Source organism: Carassius carassius, chromosome 46 (assembly GCF_963082965.1).
Source record: "Carassius carassius chromosome 46, fCarCar2.1, whole genome shotgun sequence".
NCBI classification, from domain to species: Eukaryota; Metazoa; Chordata; class Actinopteri; order Cypriniformes; family Cyprinidae; genus Carassius; species Carassius carassius.
In genome coordinates, this window is record NC_081800.1 from 11163885 (window position 1) to 11189441 (window position 25557).

At 42.1% G+C, this 25557-nt stretch overlaps 1 protein-coding gene across 1 annotated transcript in view; it reads left to right on the forward strand.

Moving 5' to 3' along the window:
• LOC132129616 (neurotensin receptor type 1-like) overlaps positions 1-25557 on the forward strand; it is a 68071-nt gene that overhangs the window by 36806 nt on the left and 5708 nt on the right. The window contains exon 3 of the mRNA XM_059541256.1: positions 13586-13670. Within this exon, the coding sequence (XP_059397239.1) occupies positions 13586-13670 (85 nt within the window). The remainder of the gene's footprint in view (positions 1-13585; positions 13671-25557) is intronic.

Consider the following 25557-nt stretch of genomic DNA (forward strand, 5'->3'; position numbering starts at 1 on the left):
ATGGGCCCTGTCATACTCCTGGTGCAATGCAGCATAAACATTCTTGCTAGTTTCAGCCTGATGCAGTTCTCATTTTCCCATCCTGCTCCATGTTGTTTAAATAGCAAATGCATTTGTGCCCAAATTTTGTCATTAATCACTTAAACCCATGTCGTTCCAAACCCGTAAAAGCTTAGTTTGTCTTCGGATCACAATTTAATATATTTTGGATGAATACAAAAGGTATTCTAATCACTTCATAACATTACGGTTGAACCACTGATGGCAGATGGGCAATTGTGATGATGCTTTTCATACTTTTCTGGACCGTTGTCAATGTAATTTACTTGGCAGTCTATGGGACAGTCACAAGCCTCCCAGTTTTCATCCAAAATATCTTAAATTGTGTTCTGAAGATGAACAAAGCTTTTAAAGGTTTGGAACGACATAGGAGTAAGTAATTAATGACAATTTTTATTGTATCCCTTTAAAGGGAATGGGAGATGAGACTCTGATAGGTTTATTGCATGTTATGCCCTAAAACACACCCAAAAGAATAGGGACAACCTTTTTAGACCAAAGCACGGCAGCACAGACAGTTTTTCCTGTCATCGAATCAGTGGATTCAAAAACGCCTGCGCCGTGCTCTTAAGACCATGCGCTTAGATCATTAAAACAGGGCCCAAGGAGTAGCTAAAGGCTCAGATGACCAAGGCGGAGGTGGGCCTCCGGAAGACCACGGTGTAGCCGGAGCAACTGAGGATAGAGCCAGAAAAAAGGAGGAGCCTGACAGAGCTAGAGGGACAGAGTGACAAGGCTAAGCCAGAGGAGTGGAGTCCCGAGGCGGCGGATGGTTGACGACTGACCAAAGTGGAGCCGGATGGATGAGGGAGCCAGGAGCCAAGGAGGAGCCAATGGGTTGGAGGGTCGAGGTGGGGTCCGGGTCTCAAAGGCTGGAGGCGGAGACAGGGGATCCTCTAACCCTGAGCTAGCTGGTGATAGGAAGTCCCGAAGCACAACCAACCCACTAGAAATGGAGTGCTGAAGGTGAGCTGAAGGGCTTTCCAGAGGCAGCAGAGACTGGGCTAATGGACTGGCTGGCTGGTATGGAGGAGGAGGGAGTGGGAGCCTTGGTGGGAACACAGGAGGACATGAACTGGGCATAACCAGCGGAGATGCAGGAGTTTCAGGGCTGGGCAGAACCAGCGGAAACCCAGGAGATTTAGGGCTGGGAGGAGACGCTGGAGATCCAGGGGCACATGGTAATACTTCTCCAAACCAGTCTATTAAGTCCATCTTAAAGAAATCCATAAGTTCCTTAGAATACATCCCAGAAACTGGCTGCAGCTCACCCTTAGTGGCGGGAGTGTGGGTGGGGTTTCCATCTAGGCCCTCAATCTCCACTAGTACTGCCATGGGGACGGGTGATGTTGCCAGCTCACAAACCTGGGCTGCATCCGAAAACATAGGCAGGTGACTTGCTGCCTCGCTGTCGTATTAGGTAATGACTTTGGAGGCAGCATTTTTGCATGAAGGCACCTCATTAAACTGATTTTGGACAGGCTTCTGAGGCACAGTTATGGTTTACTGATCTACAGCAAAATATAGAGAGCTTTGGTGGAAAACGTTGATCAAAAAAATACATTTACACATAAACTGATGACTGACTGCAACTTTCCAATGCCATCTGTATTTTTTGACTTAACTGTCAAAGAATGGAATGCACAGGATTGTGGGATATCAAAGGCAGCAAAGGATATATCTATTGTTGTGTCCGAAATCGCTCACTCATTGACTCATTCACTAATCCCTGCATAATGTATGGCAGTTGAGTTCACTATATCGGGAAGGAGTGAACAAATAAGTGAGCGGATTGGGACGGTGATGTATACACTGCACGTGAGACTTGAAGCTGTTGCAAAAACATTGCCATATGTACTTTTATAGTCAAGTCAAGTCAAATCACCTTTATTTATATAGCGCTTTAAACAAAATACATTGCGTCAAAGCAAACTGAACAGCATTCATTAGGAAAACAGTGTGTCAATAATGCAAAATGATAGTTAAAGGCAGTTCATCATTGAATTCAGTGATGTCATCTCTGTTCAGTTAAATAGTGTGTGTGCATTTATTTGCAATCAAGTCAATGATATCGCTGTAGATGAAGTGACCCCAACTAAGCAAGCCAGAGGCGACAGCGGCAAGGAACCGAAACTCCATCGGTGACGGAATGGAGAAAAAAACCTTGGGAGAAACCAGGCTCAGTTGGGGGGCCAGTTCTCCTCTGACCAGACGATACCAGTAGTTCTATTCCTGGCAGCAGCAAAGTCAGATTGTGCAGAAGAATCATCTGTTTCCTGTGGTCTTGTCCTGGTGGTCCTCTGATACAAGGTATTTACAGGTTATCTGTATTTGAGGCTCTAGTTGTCCTGGTCTCCGCTGTCTTTCAGGGCAGTAGAGGTCATTTCTAGGTGCTGATCCACCATCTGGTCTGGATACAGACTGGATCTGGTGGCTACGGTGACCTCGGAATAAGAGAGAAACAGACAAATATTAGCATAGATGCCGTTCTTCTAATGATGTAGCAAGTACATAGGGTGTTATGGGAAGTGTTCCCGATTCCGGTTTACCTAAATAATGCAGTCTAAAAATCCTTTAACGGATTTGGATATTAAAAGCATATTAGTATGTTATGTGTAAGCCAGGTTAAAGAGATGGGTCTTTAATCTAGATTTAAACTGCAAGAGTGTGTCTGCCTCCCGAACAATGTTAGGTAGGTTATTCCAGAGTTTAGGCACCAAATAGGAAAAGGATCTGCCGCCCACAGTTGATTTTGATATTCTAGGTATTATCAAATTGCCTGAGTTTTGAGAACTTAGCGGACGTAGAGGATTATAATGTAAAAGGAGCTCATTCAAATACTGAGGTGCTAAACCATTCAGGGCTTTATAAGTAATAAGCAATAGTTTAAAATCTATACAATGTTTGATAGGGAGCCAGTGCAGTGTTGACAGGACCGGGCTAATATGGTCATACTTCCTGGTTCTAGTAAGAACTCTTGCTGCTGCATTTAGGACTAGCTGTAGTTTGTTTACTAAGCATGCAGAACAACCACCCAATAAAGCATTACAATAATCTAACCTTGAGGTCATAAATGCATGGATTAACATTTCTACATTTGACATTGAGAGCATAGGCTGTAATTTAGATATATTTTTGAGATGGAAAAATGCAGTTTTACAAATGCTAGAAACGTGGCTTTCTAAGGAAAGATTGCGATCAAATAGCACACCTAGGTTCCTAACTGATGACGAAGAATTGACAGAGCCACCATCACCATTAGGTCCTATAATTAACACCTCTGTTTTTTTTTCAGAATTTAGCAGTAAGAAATTACCTGTCATCCAGTTTTTTATATCGACTATGCATTTCATTAGTTTTTCAAATTGGTGTGTTTCACCGGGCCACGAAGAAATATAGAGCTGAGTATCATCAGCATAACAGTGAAAGCTAACACCATGTTTCCTGATGATATCTCCCAAGGGTAACATATAAAGCGTGAAGAGTAGCGGCCCTAGTACTGAGCCTTGAGGTACTCCATACTGCACTTGTGATCGATATGATACATCTTCATTCACTGCCACGAACTGATGGCGGTCGTATAAGTACGATTTAAACCATGCTAATGCACTTCCATTAATGCCAACAAAGTGTTCAAGTCTATGCAAAAGAATGTTGTGGTCAATTGTGTCAAATGCAGCACTAAGATCCACTAAAACGAATAGAGATACACCCACGAGATGATAAGAGCAGATCATTTGTAACTCTAAGGAGAGCAGTCTCAGTACTATGATACGGTCTAAATCCTGACTGGAAATCCTCACATATACCATTTTTCTCTAAGAAGGAAAATAATTGTGAGGATACCACCTTTTCTAGAATCTTGGACAGAAAATATATATTATATTACATCTACCTTATTTTAGAAAATAATATTAATAGCAATAATATTCACAATGACTTTATATTGCAATTATACATACCTCCGTGTCAGCTTTGTGGTTTCATTGATGGTATATAATAATTTTTTTGTAATGCTTTTATGTTCATAATCATTAAATGCTATTAAAATACTGAGAACAAAAATAAACATATGTTCATAATTATGTATTTATTATTTTTAGTATCTTGACACTCGCTCAAGCACCGTTTTGAGCTCAGATAAGATGGTTGTAGAGTGTCCTGAGGCGACCGTTAATTTTACATCAGAATGAATATTCACTAAATTATCATCATTTTTGTAAGGTAACAACGATGCCACCAATTAGTAAAATATTAAACTGAGTTATTGTCAACATAACATGTTTTAATATAATGTATGAAATAAACGTTCAAGCAGAAATAATAAAGATGTAAATGTCATCTCTCATTTAAACTCGCTCGCTCCCACTCTCGCTTCCAGCTCGACGCTACTCCGTGTTGGATTGTGTGAAATAGTGCTTCAACGAGTGGACATTGGTTGTACAATCGAAATCAGAATGAATTGTGGGTAAAAAGTAGTGGACGAATGTAGGGAATGAAGTCGTTCACTCAGAATTCGGACAGCACTACAAAATGGCTGACACCCGATATAGTGCACTATATAGTGGATAGGGAGCGGTTTCAGACACAGCATATGCTGCCAAAAATCGGCCAGATGAAGGCATCTCAGGAGACATGAACTGAAGCTAAGATTGAATTCGGACGTGCCTTGATGCCTTCCTACCTTGGAATGCATCCTCTGAAGGCAGCATTTTGCAGTTTCCGGATGCAGCCCTGGTCAGAACATTCTTGAGGCTCGGGCTCTATAAGAGCTATAGCTTCAAATAAAGGAGATTTTTGTATGTGTTTGTGTGTGCCTGTGTCTGTGTCTGTGACCTTATTATCATGATAAGTGTTGTACAATGTCCCACTGATTGTGTTGATCAATGAACAGAACGTTATTAACAGCATGGTTGTTTCATTTAACCCAATGCAATCTCTCTATCGACCAAGTTTGGTCCTAGAGAGCCGCAGTAGTCAAGCAGAGTTCAGCTTCAGCCCTAATCAGACACACCTGAACAAGCCCATCAATGTCTTCAGGATTACTGAGGCTAAAGACAGGTGAGGGTTTTCTTTTTCAAGGTTGGAACTGAACTCTAGGGCCGAACTTGCCTACCCCTGCTATAGACAAACATAGCCATAAACTCTTCACAGTGAAACAGTTGAAAATCATTTCATTTATAAAATACAGGAGAAGGCTGAGTCACATGCATGTTTATCCCAAAAGATGTATATTATGTACTGCCTTTAACGAATATCCCTATATTATAACAACCACATTTTATTTCATTTTACAGGCAAATAAAAACTGAATATTGCATGTGTGTATTGCAAATTATGTTTACTCTCCACATTCTAAATCATAATGCTTTGTAATGCTTCAAGGAATTTGACTAACATACTAAAGAACATGTAAAGTACTTGATTATAATTTCAACTGTATTTTGTTATTTAATGTTATATTTATATTTAGGAAATGGAACTTCATTTCCCCATTGTTGCCCATTGTTTCAAATATATTTATAAACATGACATTAAAGTTCCAATAAAAATTAAATTTATATACATTTAATTTATCAAAATGATTGTCATTGCATTCAGTCAGTACATATTTTTAAAAGACAATATAATAAATTATTAAATGATAAAGATGTAGTTCAGTTAAAATGTTAACGGTAATATGTTTTCATTTAATTGCAATTAACAATTAAAATGCAATTAAACATCCAAAAATTAATATTCTTTTATTATCCATAAGTACTCTTTTTAAAAGTATGCTAAAAGGTACTTCTTTTTGGCAAGAATCCGCACACGCCATTATATCAGTTTTAAAATGCAGTCTGTGGATATAAGTATTAATGTATATAAAAGCTGGAATACACTACAAGACTTTGGATGAGTATATGCTAGTTGCTGAAAGTCAGAGCCAGTCTGCGGATTTGAGCTGACAGATTTATTAGAAAATCACATAGTGTATGATTAGTCACAGACTCTGATTTTTTTTTTTAGCTCCAGACTGATTCCATCCAGTCAGGGGATATCAAACATGTTTGAGTTTTTCAGCTAATTTTAAAACACACATTGTTTTCATTTGTCAAGCTTCTAGCAACAAGGCGTACATTTCTGCATGAGTTTGTTGTTGTAATCAGAATTAATTTATCTGATAGTGTAGCGTATCCTAGGTAGTGTTTTAATACACTGTTTAGTGTATGATGGCCACTTTTCCTCTGTGACTATTTCCAAAGTCGGTAATTGTAGAATGCTTAGTGTATTAAAATCTGTTCAGATTTTAAAATAGTTTAGTGTATTCCAGCCTTAAGCATTTGTTTTTCCAAGTGAAATGTTTGTTCTCTCGCATTTGACCTTACTACAGTCAATTAATTCCACATCCCATTATAGGTAGTTCACCTTTTCTTTTCTCACTGTCTCCAATCATGCAGTGTCTAAATAGATCCCGCAGAGCTTGCTTAGAATCAAGCAGTTTGCCCCTAAAATACTTCATCTGTCAGAGTCACAGCGTGAGTGGGTGAGGTGATCCATAGTTGATGTAAGAGCCAGCAAATTGCTGACTGAAAGACTCTGCAGAGGACACTTTCTTTTGCCCGGCAGGTTCGTACAGGGTCAGAGAGTGTTGGGAGTGCTCTTATCTATTTTTCTAAATTTATATAATGTTCACTTCTACATCTGCTGAATTTGAATTTACATGGAGTGCTGTTAAAGATCAGAATCAGAATTACTCACTTTCATTCTTTAACTGGATCCAAAGGCACTAAGTGAAACATCTAGAGAAGTTCATAGCAGTAAATCTGCAGTTCTAATGATGTTCTGTATGCAAAGTTCTTAAATGAAAAATAATAAGAGAAAGACATCAGTTGGCCTAGTGAGTTTTGTAGGGACACAGAACCACAGTAAACATTTTTCCTTTTTTAAATCTAATACAATCAAGACAAGTGTGTGCTCATCTGTGTTTTTATTTTATCTTAAACTAATTTTTAATTGTCAAAATTAAATTAAATTAAATTAAAGAGATAAAAAGAGAAAGAAAAAGATAATAAGAAATTAGGGGTGTATATATATATATATATATACACACACTTTTTAATCTGTTGTGATGATCTAGACATTTTTCTGAATATTTATGATTAGTCTGCAACTACTTTGTTTTATTGTGTTGCACTCTTATAATTATCTGCCTAATTTATTAGCTAGTGTTACTTTTTGTCCTTGCCACAAAGAAGTGTGTGTCCCATATAAAGTTTCTCTGTTTCGTCTCATTCTTCCTGATGTCAAGTTAGGTTTAATGTGGATAAGATAATTTGTTTAATTTTAATTTTACAAAACTTTCACCCTTGATGGAATATCTCTTACCGTTCCTTCTAAGTGACTGTATATTTAAGAAAAAAATGTCTTAAGGATGGCATGTGACTACATGACAGCATTTAGGAGAGACAAAGTCAAACAGCAAGTAGAAAGACATCATTACTTGGACTCACATTTGAGAGAGAGTGAAATAGAGGAAGATCTATTCTCATTGGCTTGCAATGTAATTAGGTGCCCATTGACCCTGTGCAAGAACTGTGACAGGAAGTGTCTCTCTGACTGAGAAGAGGAATAACCATCTCTGGTCCTTTTCAGATGACAGTAATTGCTGCTCACAAGATAATACACACCATTTTGTATATCATTAGCTGTTCTTGCACAAAAATGCCTGACACAAGCTCCATGAATAATTAAAGTCTTAATCTGCTAAATGAGACTGACAATTAATGCAAGTGGGTTGGATGCAAAACTGAATGGACAGAATACTCAATAGCACAGTCTAATTACCATATTCGCAACCTAAAATAATAGAACTAATTAGTTTTTATCAAAGCACAGCACCAGGCAAGATTTTTGTCATTTGTGAATTTGTTAATGCATCTATTGAATTCAAAGGAAATCAGCACAGACTGGTACAGAAACATGAGATGGATAAACTAGTTTTTTGTTTCACACAGCTCCTGATACACATTGAAAATACAGCATTATTTTGTAGGCAGAGTGTGTTTGCATGCTGTACACATCATTTATTGTGTCCACAGCGCTGTCTGAGGCAGTCAGTGTGTTTGTTGCTGTGTAAAGACCATAATCCTCCTCTGTGTGATGCCACTGATCTATGTTTCTTTATAAATCCAAAGCAATTGGGAGGAGTGGAATCAGCCAGGCTTTGAGAATAAATATGTCTGACTGCCTTCTGAAACACACACACACACACATATATATACATATATCACATGCGTGTACCCAAATGCTTTCATTGAGCCTTTCATTTCAAAGTTAATCAGACAAAATTGTATTCATGATTGAATTTCTAGAATTTCATCCATTGCTGTTAGCCAACAGCATCATGAGGCATTAACATTCAGATACAGAGTGACTTACTCGTTAACTGCTCCATTAGTGATAAGATAAGGAGATAGACTGGTGGAATGAAGAGAAAATGAAATTCATCAAAGAAAACAAGATCATTTAAAGTGTTGAAGGATTTGAATTAACCGCAGTGAGTTACAGCCAAATTGCCTGAAGCAGTCAGCCATTTTGCTAAAGTGTGCTGAAATGAGCAGAGCAACCTTTACAAAAAATGTTACATAACCATATGAACTTTTTTACTTTGATAATGTGAGTACTGGGGGCAGAGACTTCTGATAAGCAAATTTGGCTTTCGTAATTATTTTACTGCTCAATATTTTTATGCATCTTAATAAATTATCAAAAGAAATCCAGCCAGCCTCAAAGCCTGTGCTGCTGTCCAGCTGTCATCCATTTTCACACTGATCTTCAAGAGATCCCTGGAGCTATGTGAAGTCCCCTCCTGCTTCAAATGTTCCACCATCATCCCTGTACCCAATAAACCAAAAATCTCATGACTTAATGACTACAGACCTGTTGCTTTAACATCTGTGGTCATGAAGTCATTTGAGATACTAGTGTTGGCCTACTTGAAGCAAATTAGTGGACCCTTGCTAGACCCTTCCAGTTTTGCTTACAGAGCAAACAGTTATGTGGATGATGCAGTCAATATGGGATTTCACTATACATCCTCCAACATCTGGACAAAACAGGGACTTATGCAAGGATCTTGTTGTGGACTTCAGCTACGCTTTCAACACCATCATCCCGGACACCCTTCAGAATAAACTGACCCTGTCTCTGAACCCACCTCCATTGTCCCTGTCTCTGAACCACCTCTCCCCATTCACCATCATGGACAGCACTGTGGCTGCAGTGGTGTCATTCAGGCTCCTGGGCTCAATCATCTCTCAGGACCTGAAGTGGGACATTCATATTGACTCCATTGTGAAAAAGCCACAGCAGAGGTTGTACTTCCTTCATCGGCTGAAAAAGTTTAATCTGCCACAGCCACAGATGACAGTTCTACTCAGCTGTTATTGAGTCAGTTCTGTGCTCTTCTGTAACTGTCTGGTTTGAGCCAGCCAGCAAATCAGATTTAAGAAGCGGACTATTAGGACAGCTGAAAGGATCATTGGTGTGCACCTCCCCAGTCTTCAGGACTTGTACAACTCTAGAGTTAAAAAATGGGCAGGTAACATCATCAAAGACCCCTCTCACCCCAGACACAACCTGTTTGCACTTCTCCCCTCAGGCAGATGCTACAGATCTCTCTGCACTAGAACATCTAGGCATAAAAAAAAATGTCCCCATCCCATCTCCAGCTTAAACAGCTAGCACAGGAATTATTACCTATGTTCTGTAATTAATTTCTGAAATTCATTCAACATGTTTAATTATTCCCTTCTCAAGGATTATGTAATAGTATCTCTTTATCTATACAGTTCTATATAGAGTAAAAAAAATCACAAATCTGTAAATAAATCAATCTACTGTTCCAGATTCATACACATTATTTATTGTTCTTACTATTTAAATGTTGTTGTTTTTTTGTTGTTGTTTTTTTTCTGTTCTCATGTCAGATGTGTATGTATGTATGTATGCATGCATGTATGTACCTGCATGTATAAATAAATTCCTTGTGTGTTTGCGCACACCTGGCAAATAAAGCTAATTCTGATTCTGATTCTTATAATGTGATTGCTGGTGGTGGAAACCCCTGATAACTGAGACAGATTGCCATTTCAAAAGAAACAAACTGAGGCCAATATTTATCTGTCTCTTGCTTCCTTCTCTTGGGGTTTATCTTTTAATTGCTTCTAGTCTCATATAAAGAAAAACTAATTCAATTTGGGTAACCAGAAGAACCCTGGACAAGATTTAATAATTCAAGAAAAGCCGAACAAAACACAAAGACTGTTGTTCATATAATTCACAAAAGTTGATATTATATAAATTGGCATTTCTGCTGACATTTCGAAGGGAAAAGGAATCCCTCCATGAATCTTTCTCTTTCATAGACAAACGCACACAATTATACACACACAAACATTTAAAACACCATCTGTGTGACAAATGGGTGACTAGTTTGATCCAGATAGAAAATTAAGGTGCAATAGGTGATTGTCTACCTACCTGCCTGTCAACATATATCTGCATACCTCTGCACACCCTGTTCACGCAGACAGAATATGTCATTACCGCATTCAAGCATGATGTGCAGACAGATCGAGAATGGCAGATAAACTAGGGATGCACTGAATCCAGGATTCGGATTCGGATTCCGCCGAATACTGGGCTTTTTGATGGGGTTCGGTTTCGGCCGAACCTTAGATTTTTTTTTCACCCGAACCGAACCCTGGGCTTGCGCTACGCTGGTTGACGTCACACGGCTGTTGATTACGTGATGGTGTACATGGTAATCAACGTGATGGTGTTTACATGAGGACCATTCTGTAGCAATACATACAGAGCCAGTTACATTGGGCGCTGACGTGGAGATAAGCGTTTTTCTCAGTGAGCCTTTGATTCCTCTTAGAGAGGACCCTCTTCAGTGGGGGAACACAAACCGGCAGCGATTTCCACTGGTGGCAAAAATGGCAAAGATCAACCTCTGTGTGCCACCAACATCTGTGCCAAGTGAAAGAATTTTCAGTACTGCTGGGGACATGCGTTCCCACACTCGCAACCGGCTGTCACCTGTTAATGGAGAGCGTCTTGTTTTTTTTTTAAAGGAAACTCATTTCATGTGAAAGGTTAGAGGTTTTACATTAATGTAATTATGACGCAGGAGATGTGTGTGATCTTCTGTAATATTTTTCGTAATATTTGTCTACTGTTCTAATCGTAGCCTTGTCTACTGTTATAAACGAAAACTGCCTACTATTCTCAGGGCCGGCCCTGACCAATTTGCTGCCCTAGGCAAGATTTTACCTGGCGCCTCATGCATCACAGCCCATTTCACCCTGTCATTGTGTTCATGACTTAGCATATATATATATATATATATATATATATATATATATATATATATATATATATATATATATATATATATATATATATATACACACACACACACACACACACACATTACAGCAGAACTGTTTCCAACACTCATAATAAATCATCATGTTAGAATGATTTCTAAAGGATCATGTGATAGACCGGATGTCACATGTGACACTGAAGAATGGAGTAATGATGCTGAAAATTCAGCTTTGCATCACAGAAATAAATGATAATTTAAAGTATAATAAATTGAAAACAAATTATTTTAAATTGTAATAATATATCACAATATTAAATTTTTTTCTGTATTTTTGATCAAATAAATGCAGGCTTGATGAGCAGAAGAAACTTCTTTCAAAAACATTAAAAATAGTAATGTTTCCAAACTTTTGGCCTGTACTGTATCCCCCCAAAACTGCACAACTGTAGAGTAAAACATTAATAAAAAAGTGATAATAAAAAATGCGTCTTAAAACTGACATGATTGTACAAAATCACAGTCTGGGGACTCAGAACTCAGAACAACTGCTAACATTAAGTTTAAGGTAAAAATAACTGCCATGAAATTATAGTATCTTACTCCTATGCAATAAAGTGTTCTTTCACTACATCTCTTTACCTCTGTCTTTATCCTCTTCTCTTCTTTTTGGCACTGTATCTATCGCAGACTATGCTCATTTATAATGTGTCATGTAAATTCGGCCTTCCGTCACAATCAGGAAACTTTCACCGTGTCTAGAACTGGCGCGAGCTGCCAGGCCCGTTTCTAAGAGCTGTGTGTTAACAAAAGCAGTGCTGTCTTGGATGCGGCGTCGGGCACGCTACACAACAAATTACCAACAACTGATCGTGCGCGCGCTCTGTTTCTGACGCACTTCACGCACTCGATGGACGGGGGAAGATTGAAGAGCCGGACTTTTTTTATTTTTTTTGCTTTATTTGGTAGTATTTCGAATTAATTTTTTAAATAGTAGCCTATTAAAAAAAAAAATACGTAAAAAAAAAAAAAATTCACTCGTTCACTCATTCTGACGCCCCTATGGATGAGTGGCGCCCTTAGCATTTGCCTATACCGCCTATGCCGCGGGCCGGCCCTGACTATTCTGGTTTAAAAAATAAAAGAATAACACTTTTCTTCGCATTGTTGCACATTTATTGAAAGGTTTTGGTTTGTACTTGGGTAAGCATAGGCTTATGGTAATTGTCAAAATAGTTTTTTCCCACTTGTCATCCTGGCATAATGTTTGCAAATCTTTTTTTTTTTTAATAAAATGAAATATACACTACTGTGAACGTTGTTTACTTCATTAATGTGTTTTACTGTGTTAATGGAATGAGGATGCGAGTAGGATTCAGTATTCGTATTCGGCCGAATCTTAAACAGTGGATTCGGCATTCGGCCAAACCCAAAAAAATCTGGATTCGGTGCATCCCTAAGATAAACGCAAATTCGAAGGGATGCCGCAAATTCGATCCAGCTGTACATGATTTATAATCTGCCATATTTGCATTAGGGTTTATTCATGAAACACAAGCAAAATAAATTGCTATGTGAAGCCATCTGTGTTTAAATTATCATATTTAACTAGTTTGACAATTTGCATACGAATGGCTGTTCACAGTGCTTACACAGAAATTCATTCTGCTTGTGGTTCTTGAATAAGGCATATTGTATAATGTTGAAGCTAACCAAAAAAAAAAAAAATGATATGGGCATAAATTGTGAGGAAACAGATTTAGGAAGCAAATGTGTTGTGTGCCACCACTGCCCCACACTATATGAGAGATCAATAGCCTTTCTCCTATAGTCAAAAGCCTCATACAAAGACACAACAGAGTTTAGTGAGTCAATCCCTGCTTGAGTTGGATCTGACCTGGAGGGGCGGATAAATTGAAATGGGATCAGTAAAGGATCAGCGAAAAATAAATGGCTCATGTTAAATTGGCAGATACGAATCCATTTCTGTCAGGATAAAAAAAATATGAGTCAAATGTGACTATTACATGCTGAAACCACCAGCAGAGCTCTTGAAATCTGTTAATTTACACATATTACTGCACAAAGGTGGAAACACTTCTTATTATCCCTATGTTTTACCTATTCTTTTTATTTTATTCTCCACAGGTGCTGTGGTCATTGCCTTTGTGGTGTGCTGGCTGCCATATCATGCCCGAAGACTTATGTACTGCTATGTCACTGATTGGACACCGTAAGTTTCAATTCAAAAACAACTGAAAAATCACAACATAAAATAAAACTGTAAAACTTTCTCTCAAATTTTCGATTTGCATTCTCTTACTGGACAAATGCACAAATGCTGAGCTTATAGATGAACAAGTGCAACTGCAATTCCAGAGAAAAGGTTGCTGAAGTCCAAGAGCTTCTCATAAATAACATACAAAGAAGCTTATAAAATAAAAGAATAGTTATAGCTAGCTCACCGTGAACTGTAGGTCTATATATATATCAATGCTTTGTTCTGGGCAGCACCAACCAAAAGCAGTGCACATAAATCATGGTGCATCTGGCTGTGGTAGTGATTTCTAGGAGTTTTCTTCAATAATTTAGGGTCAGATCTATATATCTCTGCCATGTTTTCATCATCGGTTGACTGCACACAGATTTATGCTGTGATGAGCTTCTTCAAGCATTGTCACGGTGCATGGTTCGGCTGTGTTCTCAGGTCCTGTGATTTGGTGTCTTTCATGTGGTTACATCATGCTCATTGGAATCAGCTGCTAATCAGTCCCCGCACCAGGTGTCTCACATTACCGTCAGCTACATATACTCACCTCATTCTCTCCTTTCTTGTCTGATAGTTGTTCCGGATGTTGGACTGTCTTGTTGGGTTGTCTTGGTCTTGTTCGTGTTGGATTGTTTATTTCGCCGTTGATCGTCACTGGATTGTATTCATCACGGGAGATTCACGCCACGTCATCACCAGCCATCAAGCCACTGCGCCACCCAGCCGAGAGATAACATCATCACCCACGGAGTTCATCATTGTCTTCACGGAGTTTGTGTTCACCGTATTTGTCGTCAATAAATATATGTTCACACTGCTTTTGCTTCCTATCACATTCATTACCATCACAGAACTATCAGACCACTTATGGAAGCAGCAGGCTCCACCCCACTCACGGCTGAGGAGGCTTTACGTTCCTGCATCTCTCGGCTGGAGACCCAGGAGAAGAGCTCGGCGGATACGGGAACAGCGATCCGAGCTCTTGTGGCGCAGGTATCTGAGCTCACCCAGCGGATGCAGAACTGGCAACAACCCACTGCGCCAACCCCACCACCCATGCCGCCCGCCCACCAGGAACCATCCGGGGCTGCCCAGTCACCCGAACCCCGCCTTCCCCCACCAGAGCTTTACAGCGGTGAGCCAAACTTCTGCCGGGCTTTCCTCACTAGATGCTCCATGCACTTTTCATTGCAACCTCGCACGTTTACCAGTGAGGTAAGCAAAGTGGCGTTCGCGCTCACACTGTTAACGGGGAAGGCGGCACTGTGGGGCACGGCGGTATGGGAGAACCAAGATCCGTGTTGTGCCTCGTTCTCGGCGCTCTCCGCCGAGATGAAGCGGGTGTTTGACCGCGCGGCCACTGGAAGAGAGGCCGCGCGGCGTTTGACGGATTTCAGACAGGGGGAGAGATCCGTCTCAGACTTTTCTATCGAGTTTCGCACCCTGGCGGCGGAGTGCCGATGGAACGAGGAGGCGCAGTGGGACATGTTCCTGCATGGGCTGGCTGACCGTGTCCAACGTGAGATCTACGCCCTGGATCTACCCGCTGATCTCAACGGCCTCATCGATCTGGCACTACGGGTAGACGCTCGACTCTCCCGAACCGAGCGGTGGTGTTTAACCGCTCGGTTTCCCCCTGGGGAGGGACCTCCAGTTCGAGCCAGTGGCAACGACGCGGTCGGCCCATTCCAGGATCACGAGCCCATACAGGTGGGTCGAGCTCGGTTGACTCGGGAGGAGAGGGAGAGGCGGAGATCTCACGGCCTTTGCCTGTACTGCGGGGCGGCGGGACATTTCGCCTTTAGCTGCCCGGTAAAAGGGCCAGCCCGGCAGTAAGGAAGGGGCTACTGTCGGGTGGGATCTCCGCTATCAAGTCCTCGTTCAGATCTACCTCCACGCTCCTCCCGGTCAGGCTTAGATGGCATCGTCTGGACCTGCACTGCACTGCACTGTTGGATTCAGGGGCTGAAGGTAACTTTATGGATTCTACTTTTGCGCATCAAAATCATGTTCCCCTCCTCCCCCTCACCAGTTCTATTGCAGTCCACGCACTCAATGGTCAGACGCTTCCCACCATCACCACCATCACGGAACCCATCACTCTCACAGTATCTGGTAACCACCGTGAGAGCATCTCCTTTTACATCCTGGACTCATCCCACGCACCCGTGGTCTTAGGACATCCCTGGCTCATCAAACACAACCCCCGGATTGATTGGCAGCTGAAATCGGTGTCTGAGTGGAGCATTAAATGTCATGAGTCTTGTCTTGTGTCTGCCTGTCCGTCTGTATCTGAGTCTGTGTTGCAGGAGAAGGCGGCGGATCTGTGTAACGTGCCCGCGGAGTACCTCGACCTGAAGGAAGTGTTCAGTAAGTCTCGGGCTGCTTCTCTCCCTCCTCATCGTCCCTATGACTGTGCTATAGAATTACTGCCAGGTACGTCTCCGCCTAAGGGCAAGTTATACTCACTTTCTATTCCTGAGAGAGAGGCTATGGAGAAATACATTTCTGATTCTCTAGCAGCCGGGTTCATTCGATCCTTCTCTTCTCCAGCGGGGGCGGGGTTCTTTTTTGTGGGGAAGAAAGATGGATCTCTGCGACCTTGTATTGATTACCGAGGGCTGAATAATATCACGATAAAGAATACTTATCCTTTGCCGTTGATATCTTCAGCCTTCGAGAGGTTGCAGGGAGCATCGATCTTCACTAAATTGGACTTAAGAAACGCTTATCATTTGGTTCGCATCAGGAGGGGAGATGAATGGAAGACTGCCTTTAATACCCCCAGGGGGCACTTTGAGTACTTGGTCATGCCCTTCGGCTTGTCCAACTCCCCAGGTGTCTTTCAGGCACTCGTTAATGATGTGTTGAGAGATATGGTCGATCAGTTCATATATGTCTACCTGGACGACATATTGATTTTTTCTTCTTCTCTCCAGGAACATGTTCAACACGTCAGACGAGTGCTTCAGAGGCTGTTAGAGAATGGGCTTTTTGTCAAGGCAGAGAAATGCGACTTTCATGCACAGTCTGTTCCTTTTCTAGGGTACATCGTGTCAGCCGAGGGTATGCGCATGGATCCCGAGAAGATCAAGGCTGTGGTAGATTAGCCAAGTCCAGATTCCCGTAAGGCCCTACAAAGGTTTCTGGGGTTCGCCAATTTTTACCGGCGTTTTATTCGCAATTACAGCCAACTAGCCGCGCCTCTGACTGCCTTGACCTCTCCCAGAACGGCGTTCAGGTGGTCAGACGCAGCGGAAGCAGCGTTTGCCAACCACAAACCCCGCTTTGTTTCGGCCCCCATCCTTGTTACCCCTGATCCGTCACGTCAGTTCGTGGTAGAGGTCGACGCGTCAGAGGTGGGGGTAGGTGCGGTGCTTTCACAGCGCTCACCCTCGGACGACAAGATGCATCCCTGCGCGTTTTTCTCTCATCGTTTGTCGCCAGCAGAGTCAAATTACGATATTGGTAACAGAGAGCTGTTGGCAGTCAAGCTGGCATTGGAGGAATGGCGTCATTGGTTGGAGGGGTCAGGGGTACCCTTCATGGTTTGGACCGATCATAAGAATCTAGAATACATCAGAACTGCCAAAAGACTAAACTCTAGGCAGGCTAGGTGGGCACTTTTTTTCGGACGTTTTGATTTTACACTTTCGTACCGCCCGGGTTCCAAAAACATCAAACCCGATTCTTTATCTCGAATTTTTGACCGCTCCGATCGCCCGTCCACTCCCGAGAGTATTTTTTCTGAGACACTTATTGTTTCTACTCTCAGTTGGGAGGTCGAATCGAAGGTAAAGACAGCCTTACATGGGGTAACGCCTCCGGCCGGTTGCCCACCTAACCGTTTGTTTGTGCCAGAAAGTCTTCGGTCCGAAGTTATCCAATGGGGTCATTGTTCCAATGTGGCATGTCATCCAGGGGTAAGTCGCACCTTACATTTGGTCAAGCAAAGATTTTGGTGGCCACTCATGGCTCGTGATGTTCGCAGTTTTGTTTTGGCTTGCTTAGTTTGTGCCACTGGTAAGACTTCTAACAGACCCCCAGATGGGCTCCTACAACCGCTGCCAATCCCTTCGAGACCCTGGTCCCACATTGCGCTAGATTTTGTCACCGCCCTCCCACCCTCTCTGGGTAACACGGTAGTTTTGACCGTGGTGGACCGGTTCTCGAAGGCGGTTCATTTCATCCCCTTGCCCAAATTACCTTCAGCCAAGGAGACAGCAGTAACAGTCATTGATCACGTCTTTCGGTTACATGGCCTCCCGATAGACGTGGTCTCTGACAGAGGACCCCAGTTTGTGTCCAAATTTTGGCGAGAGTTTTGTAAACTTCTGGGGGCCACTGTTAGTCTCTCTTCGGGGTTCCATCCTCAAAGCAATGGGCAAACTGAGAGAGCCAACCAAGATTTGGAGAGAACACTACGATGTATGGTCGCTCGAAATCCTTCCTCCTGGTGTCAGCAGCTGTCGATGGTGGAGTACGCACACAATTCCTTACCAGTGTCTGCCACGGGCCTGTCCCCATTTGAATGTAGTATAGGGTACCAGCCACCTATTTTTCCCAGTCTGGAATCCGAAGTCGCGGTCCCTTCCGCTCACGCCTTCGTCCAGAGGTGCCGTCGCACATGGACCAGACCCCGTGAGACTCTGGTCCAGGTGGTAGCGCGCACCAAGGCCAAAGCCGATCGCCACCGGTCGAGGCCTCCCGTATACGTCGTTGGTTCCAAAGTGTGGCTTTCTACCAAGAACATTCCTCTCCGATCCGTTGCTAATAAACTTGCTCCCAAATTTATTGGCCCGTTTTCTGTCACCAAGATCATTAGTCCGGTGGCAGTCCGCCTCAATCTTCCTCCAGCGTACAGGAGGATTCATCCCGCGTTCCATGTATCAAAAATTAAACCTGTATTTTTTGCTCGTATTAATCCGCCTGCCCCGGTTCCCCCACCGCCGCGGCTCGTAGACGGGGAACCAACCTATTCGGTCAATCGTATTCTGGACTCTAGACGGAGGGGACGCGGATTCCAGTACTTGGTGGACTGGGAAGGTTACGGTCCGGAGGAGAGAAGTTGGGTTCCTGCTAGAGATATATTGGATCACTCTCTTATTGATGATTTCAATCAACAGGTACAGGAGGCTGGGAACGTCAGGGGACGTTCCTAAGAGAGGGGGTACTGTCACGGTGCATGGATCGGCTGTGTTCTCAGGTCCTGTGATTTGGTGTCTTTCATGTGGTTACATCATGCTCATTGGAATCAGCTGCTAATCAGTCCCCGCACCAGGTGTCTCACATTACCGTCAGCTACATATACTCACCTCATTCTCTCCTTCCTTGTCTGATAGTTGTTCCGGATGTTGGACTGTCTTGTTGGGTTGTCTTGGTCTTGTTCGTGTTGGATTGTTTATTTCGCCGTTGATCGTCACTGGATTGTATTCATCACGGGAGATTCACGCCACGTCATCACCAGCCATCAAGCCACTGCGCCACCCAGCCGAGAGATAACATCATCACCCACGGAGTTCATCATTGTCTTCACGGAGTTTGTGTTCACCGTATTTGTCGTCAATAAATATATGTTCACACTGCTTTTGCTTCCTATCACATTCATTACCATAACAAGCATATGCTGATAAATTATGGTACGTTTTTATGTTTCATTGCACATATCATCTCATTGGAAGACCAGTGTCCAGAAAAACATGGCATTTGAACCCCTGCTGAAAAGTGCATAAGTTTTGATAATAATTACAACCAGATTTAGAAATGCGAGTGGTGCTTGCCCATTCAAAACTAGTTTAGATTAGACAGCTCAGACCCCTTTCTTTGTAATTCTAGAGGGTTTTAGAAAATAATTATATTGTTTGTTTTTTTTGTTATTGTTTGTTTTTTGTCATTCACAAGATAAAGAAACTTTTTGTTTCAGAAAGTAATACCCCTTTGCTTAGCAGGCCACACAATTTAGTTATTAAACCAAAGATGTAAGGCAGCTTATATGCCAAAAAGCAAATGCAACATATGCAAATTGCTCAAATCCTTAACCCTAAATATGAACAGTAACAGTAGTAATGCTTGTCCACAAAATGAAATACATGATTAAAGATAGGTATGAGATCTGTACATTTTGGGTGATGTATTGATTGCAAAGGTTATAAATGTTTTTATATATAGTGGAAGTCCATTAATATGTGCCAGTGAGATGAGGTAGTGCTTGATGTTTTAGGAAAGCAGAGAAAAAAACAAGATGAGGAGTGAAAATATTAGAGGAATCGAACATTCGCTGATGACTAAAAGTGAGTTTTGAGCTTAAATTATTTTAAAAAGTCTTTAATGCTGGAGTTAAAGCTGTTGTCTTTCTGAAATGATCCCGGCTGATGATCTCCAGACGCGGAGAAACTCCTCCTTTGTTCATAACCCCTCCTCTAGCCCCAGCTGGCCCGCTTTGGCCCAAGGTTTTCGTCGGGCCAAAAAACCCTGACCGTTGGCCCCAAGGAAGCCCTGACGAGGCACGATCAAGACCCGGAAGTGACAGTGGAAACGCGACTGGCCCTGAACGAATAGTTTTTTATATTTTAAATGCATGTACAGTATGAAGTCTCTTGTGAAGAGTGAATTTATGATAAAAGCATTACATTTTAAACAAATACAAATACAGTAAGTGTAAAATGCATATACTGTATATGGAGAGCAAAAGGGCATCAGTCTCATAAGTCATGTGATAGTTTTTGTTTTTTTCTGTCCTCTGCAGGGTTTCAGAAATATATCTAATGCTTTTTATTAGCAGATGAATGGGCAGATATTAAGTTGTTTTTACTGGCTTAGATGGCATGACCACAGACTGTTTATAAAATGTCTGATGTACTACAACCCGAATTCCGGAAAAGTTGGGACGTTTTTTACATTTTAATAAAATGAAAACTAAAAGACTTTCAAATCACATGAGCCAATATTTTATTCACAATAGAACATAGATAACATAGCAAATGTTTAAACTGAGAAAGTTTACAATTTTATGCACAAAATGAGCTCATTTCAATTTTGATTTCTGCTACAGGTCTCAAAATATTATTGGGACGGGGCATGTTTACCATGGTGTAGCATCTCCTTTTCTTTTCAAAACAGTTTGAAGACGTCTGGGCATTGAGGCTATGAGTTGCTGGAGTTTTGCTGTTGGAATTTGTTCCCATTCTTGCCTTATATAGATTTCCAGCTGCTGAAGAGTTCGTGGTCATCTTTGACGTATTTTTCATTTAATGATGCGCCAAATGTTCTCTATAGGTGAAAGATCTGGACTGCAGGCAGGCCAGGTTAGCACCCGGACTCTTCTACGACGAAGCCATGCTGTTGTTATAGCTGCAGTATGTGGTTTTGCATTGTCCTGCTGAAATAAACAAGGCCTTCCCTGAAATAGACGTTGTTTGGAGGGAAGCATATGTTGCTCTAAAACCTTTATATACCTTTCAGCATTCACAGAGCCTTCCAAAACATGCAAGCTGCCCATACCGTATGCACTTATGCACCCCCATACCATCAGAGATGCTGGCTTTTGAACTGAACGCTGATAAGATGCTGGAAGGTCTCTCTCCTCTTTAGCCATGAGGACACGGCGTCCGTGATTTCCAACAAGAATGTCAAATTTGGACTCGTCTGACCATAAAACACTATTCCACTTTGAAATAGTCAATTTTAAATGAGCCTTGGCCCACAGGACACGATGGCGCTTCTGGACCATGTTCACATATGGCTTCCTTTTTGCATGATAGAGCTTTAGTTGGCATCTGCTGATGGCACGGCGGATTGTGTTTACCGACAGTGGTTTCTGAAAGTATTCCTGGGCCCATTTAGTAATGTCATTGACACAATCATGCCGATGAGTGATGCAGTGTCGTCTGAGAGCCCGAAGACCACGGGCATCCAATAAAGGTCTCCGGCCTTGTCCCTTACGCACAGAGATATCTCCAGTTTCTCTGAATCTTTTGATGATGTTATGCACTGTAGATGATGAAATTTGCAAAGCCTTTGCAATTTGACGTTATGGAACATTGTTTTTAAAGTTTTCCACAATTTTTTTACGCAGTCTTTCACAGATTGGAGAGCCTCTGCCCATCTTTACTTCTGAGAGACTCTGCTTCTCTAAAACAAAGCTTTTATAGCTAATCATGTTACAGACCTGATATCAATTAACTTAATTAATCATTAGATGTTCTCCCAGCTGAATCTTTTCAAAACTGCTTGCTTTTTTAGCCATTTGTTGCCCCCGTGCCAACTTTTTTGAGACCTGTAGCAGGCATTAAATTTTAAATGAGCTAATTAAGTGGATAAAAGTGTAGAATTTCTCAGTTTAAACATTTGCTACGTTATCTATGTTCTATTGTGAATAAAATATTGGCTCATGTGATTTGAAATTCCTTTAGTTTTCATTTTATTAAAATTTAAAAAACGTCCCAACTTTTCCGGAATTCGGGTTGTATGTGTTGCACACACAAATCGCAAGAGCTTTAAAAAACATCAAGCCCTAATTTGATTGGCTGGGGTACAGATTTTTATCAGCCCCAAGGGAAAGTTGAAAGTTCCCATCTCGAGACTGCCGAGGCACGCTCTCGCGATTCATCCGCCAGTTTCGATGCTCTCTCGCCTCGCGCGGAAGCCCGCCCCGCGGCTTCTTCCGCACGAGTGGAGAGCCCGATGCTTGAGCTGTCGGCTTCCTCAGATGTAGGCTTCCCTTAGATGTGCTCAGCATTGAGGGCGGGGATTTTGGGGATGACTCGCCACCCCGTGTCCCCGCATATGAGGAGCTAGTAGAGGTTGTCTCTCATGCAGTGGCCCGTCTTAATATCAGTTGGCCACATGAGAAGCAGGAATCACTTATTAAAAGCAAGTTGGACGAGGATTTCCTGCAGCATAGAAAACATCGGGGTTTACCGTTTTTTCCAGATTTACACAACGAGTTGTGTAAATCGTGGAACAAACCTCATTCATCTCGCGTGTCCAACCCCCCTGTGTTAAAATATAGTAATATCTTGGGGGGGCGAGAGAACGGTTATGGGATGATGCCTCGGGTGGAACAGCCGCTGGCCACTTATTTAGCCCCCGAGTCTGCATCATCCCTAAAAACCCCGGTGCTGCCCACTAAACCGTGCCGTGATACATCTGCGTTAGTGGGCAGGCTTATATGGCTGCGGGTCGGGCTGGCGCTAGTCTGCATACAATGGCAGTACTATAGGCGTACCAGGCCGACCTTCTTAAGGATATTGATGAGGCGAGGGTCCAACTCCGGAAATTGTTGCGGAGTTGAGGAAGGCCGCAGATTTGTCTCTCCGAGTCACCAAGGAAACAGCCCGTGCTATCGGCCGTTCCATGGCGGCAATGGTGGTCTCCGAGAGACACTTATGGCTAAATTTGTCAGGCATTAAGGAGAAGGACAGGGCTTTCCTCCTTGAAGCCCCGATTTCACCCTCTGGCCTGTTCGGCGACTCAGTTAATATCGTCGTCGACAGGTTCCAGGAGGCAAAGAAACAGTCTGCAGCCTTTAAACAATACCTCCCTCGCCGCCTGAGATCTAAGAAGCCTGCCCCAGGCGGGCAGCCGCAGCCATCCGCCAGCTCCTCCGCGGAGCCCCGCACGTCACCTGTAGGAGAAAAAAAATCAATCCGTGGCGACGTTTTGCAATCCGTCCCCTCAGTTTATAAACCGTACTCACAAATTCATAAACTGTTCCCAGCTGTTTAACAAATGGTGCCCACGGATTCCCAATCCGTGCGATCAGATTTTGTAAACCGTTCCCTCGGTTTTTGAATCCGTACTCACGAATTCATAATCTGTGCGCACGCTTTCGCAATCCATTCCCACGGATTTGTAAACTGGCACGCATTTGTGGCCCCGCCCCCACCGGCAGATTCATTTCTGTTTATTAAACATTATTTTTCATAGTATCCAACGAGACCACGATCAGCATTCACAAAATAGTCTTCTTTTTAGCGTTTATTTTACATTAATCACCAATAGGATAAGACATAGTCGCCTGTGTTTTATGGCCAAAAAAATAAACGCTAAAAAGAAGAAAATAAGGGTAAAAAGCAATACAGAACAAATAATATGTCGGTTATGTTTTCATTCCTTTTCTCTCTAACTGAATGCAATGTTATTTTTGGCCTAATTATTTAATAATAACATTAACAGTGAAGCATGCATCTAACTCCAGCAGGTGGGGTGGGGTGGGGTGGATGGAGTTTAGTATAATAAAATCACAAAAATAAGTCTTCATGTTAAGAAAGAATTGTACACAAGCATTTCCAAAACTGTCAAAGGTTATTTAGAAATAAAGCAATTCATGAATTATTTTATGACAGACTTTTTTACTGTCTTGTAATAAATTATTTAGCCTACTAATTAAAATTATAAAAATAACTTTCTTTTTATTTTTATCATTATTATATATTATTATACAGGTTATGCATAAGAATCTTTTATCCAAAACAACTTACAAAAGAGGAAAACTAATTTCTCCAGAATCAGTCACAATGGCAAGTTTATTGTACAATAATAATCAAGTGCTATTATAAGATTATCACAAATTTAACAAGATTTTGATGCACATCTTTCATATTAAATCTTTGTATTCCACCTCGTACTACACTTGATAGAGAATCACTTAAGACACTTTGCTGTAGACCCATTCCACATAATAATATTCCTTAAAACTGTATGTTAACACGTAGGAGCTTGCTGCATGAATCTGAGTACGGTTTACAAATCCATGGGAATGGATTGCGAAAGTGTGCGCACGGATTATGAATTCGTGGGTAGCCTACAGATTAAAAAACCGAGGGTGCTGTTTACAAAATCTGAGCGCACGGATTGGAAATTCGTGGGCACAGTTTGTTAAACCGAAGGAACAGTTTATGAATTCGTGAGTACGGTTTATAAACTGAGGGGACGGATTGCAAAACCGTCGCCACGGATTGATTGTTTTTTCTCCTACAGGTGACGTGCGGGGCTCCGTAATATCCTCATCCCCTGCCTCGTTCCTCTTTTCGCCCGCAGAAATCTGTACCAACCACCGCCACATTTAGTTTAATCTTAATTTTTTTCTTTATTAGCTAACCCTCCTCTTTCAGTCTATGTTCCCTGCTCTGGCTCCATTGGTTCTTCTTCCTTGTGTTTTCTGATGGACGCTCTATTCGTTTCCATGTTTTTTCGCGCTGGTTTAACTGCAAACTGCGTGGAGCCAATGGGCATATGAAACGTCATCACGTAGCATTACAGCACAGTGTTCATGGGAAATGTAGGAAGTGCTGCCAGGGGGATAAATGACCGAGAACAGAGCCTCATGCCATGGATCACCAGCCAAACTGGCTAGTAAGTTTTAATTAACACCCGCCAAAATTAATTTTAACCCGCATTTGGCGGGTTGGCGGGTGTTAATTTAGAACCCTGCTTAGTTCCCAAGAAGGATGGGGGGGTTGCGTCCAATAATAGATCTCAGGCACTTGAATCGGTCTCTGAGGAGGTTCAGGTTCAAGATGCTCACTATTCCCATCATCGTGAACCAAATTCAATCCGAGGATTGGTTTGTCACGATAGATCTGAAGGACACATACTTCCACATTTCCATCCTTCCGTCTCACAGGAAGTTCCTGAGGTTCGCCTTCGGGGGCGAGACGTACCAATATCGGGTTCTTCCGTTTGGCCTAGCTCTCTCCCCTCGCACATTTACAAAATGTATGGATGCAGCTCTAGCACCACTGAGGCTTCAGGGTCTCAGGGTTCTCAATTATATCGACGACTGGCTGATTCTAGCCCAGTCACAAGAGCTGGCAGTTCGGCATCGAGATGTTGTCCTTGCCCACATCCA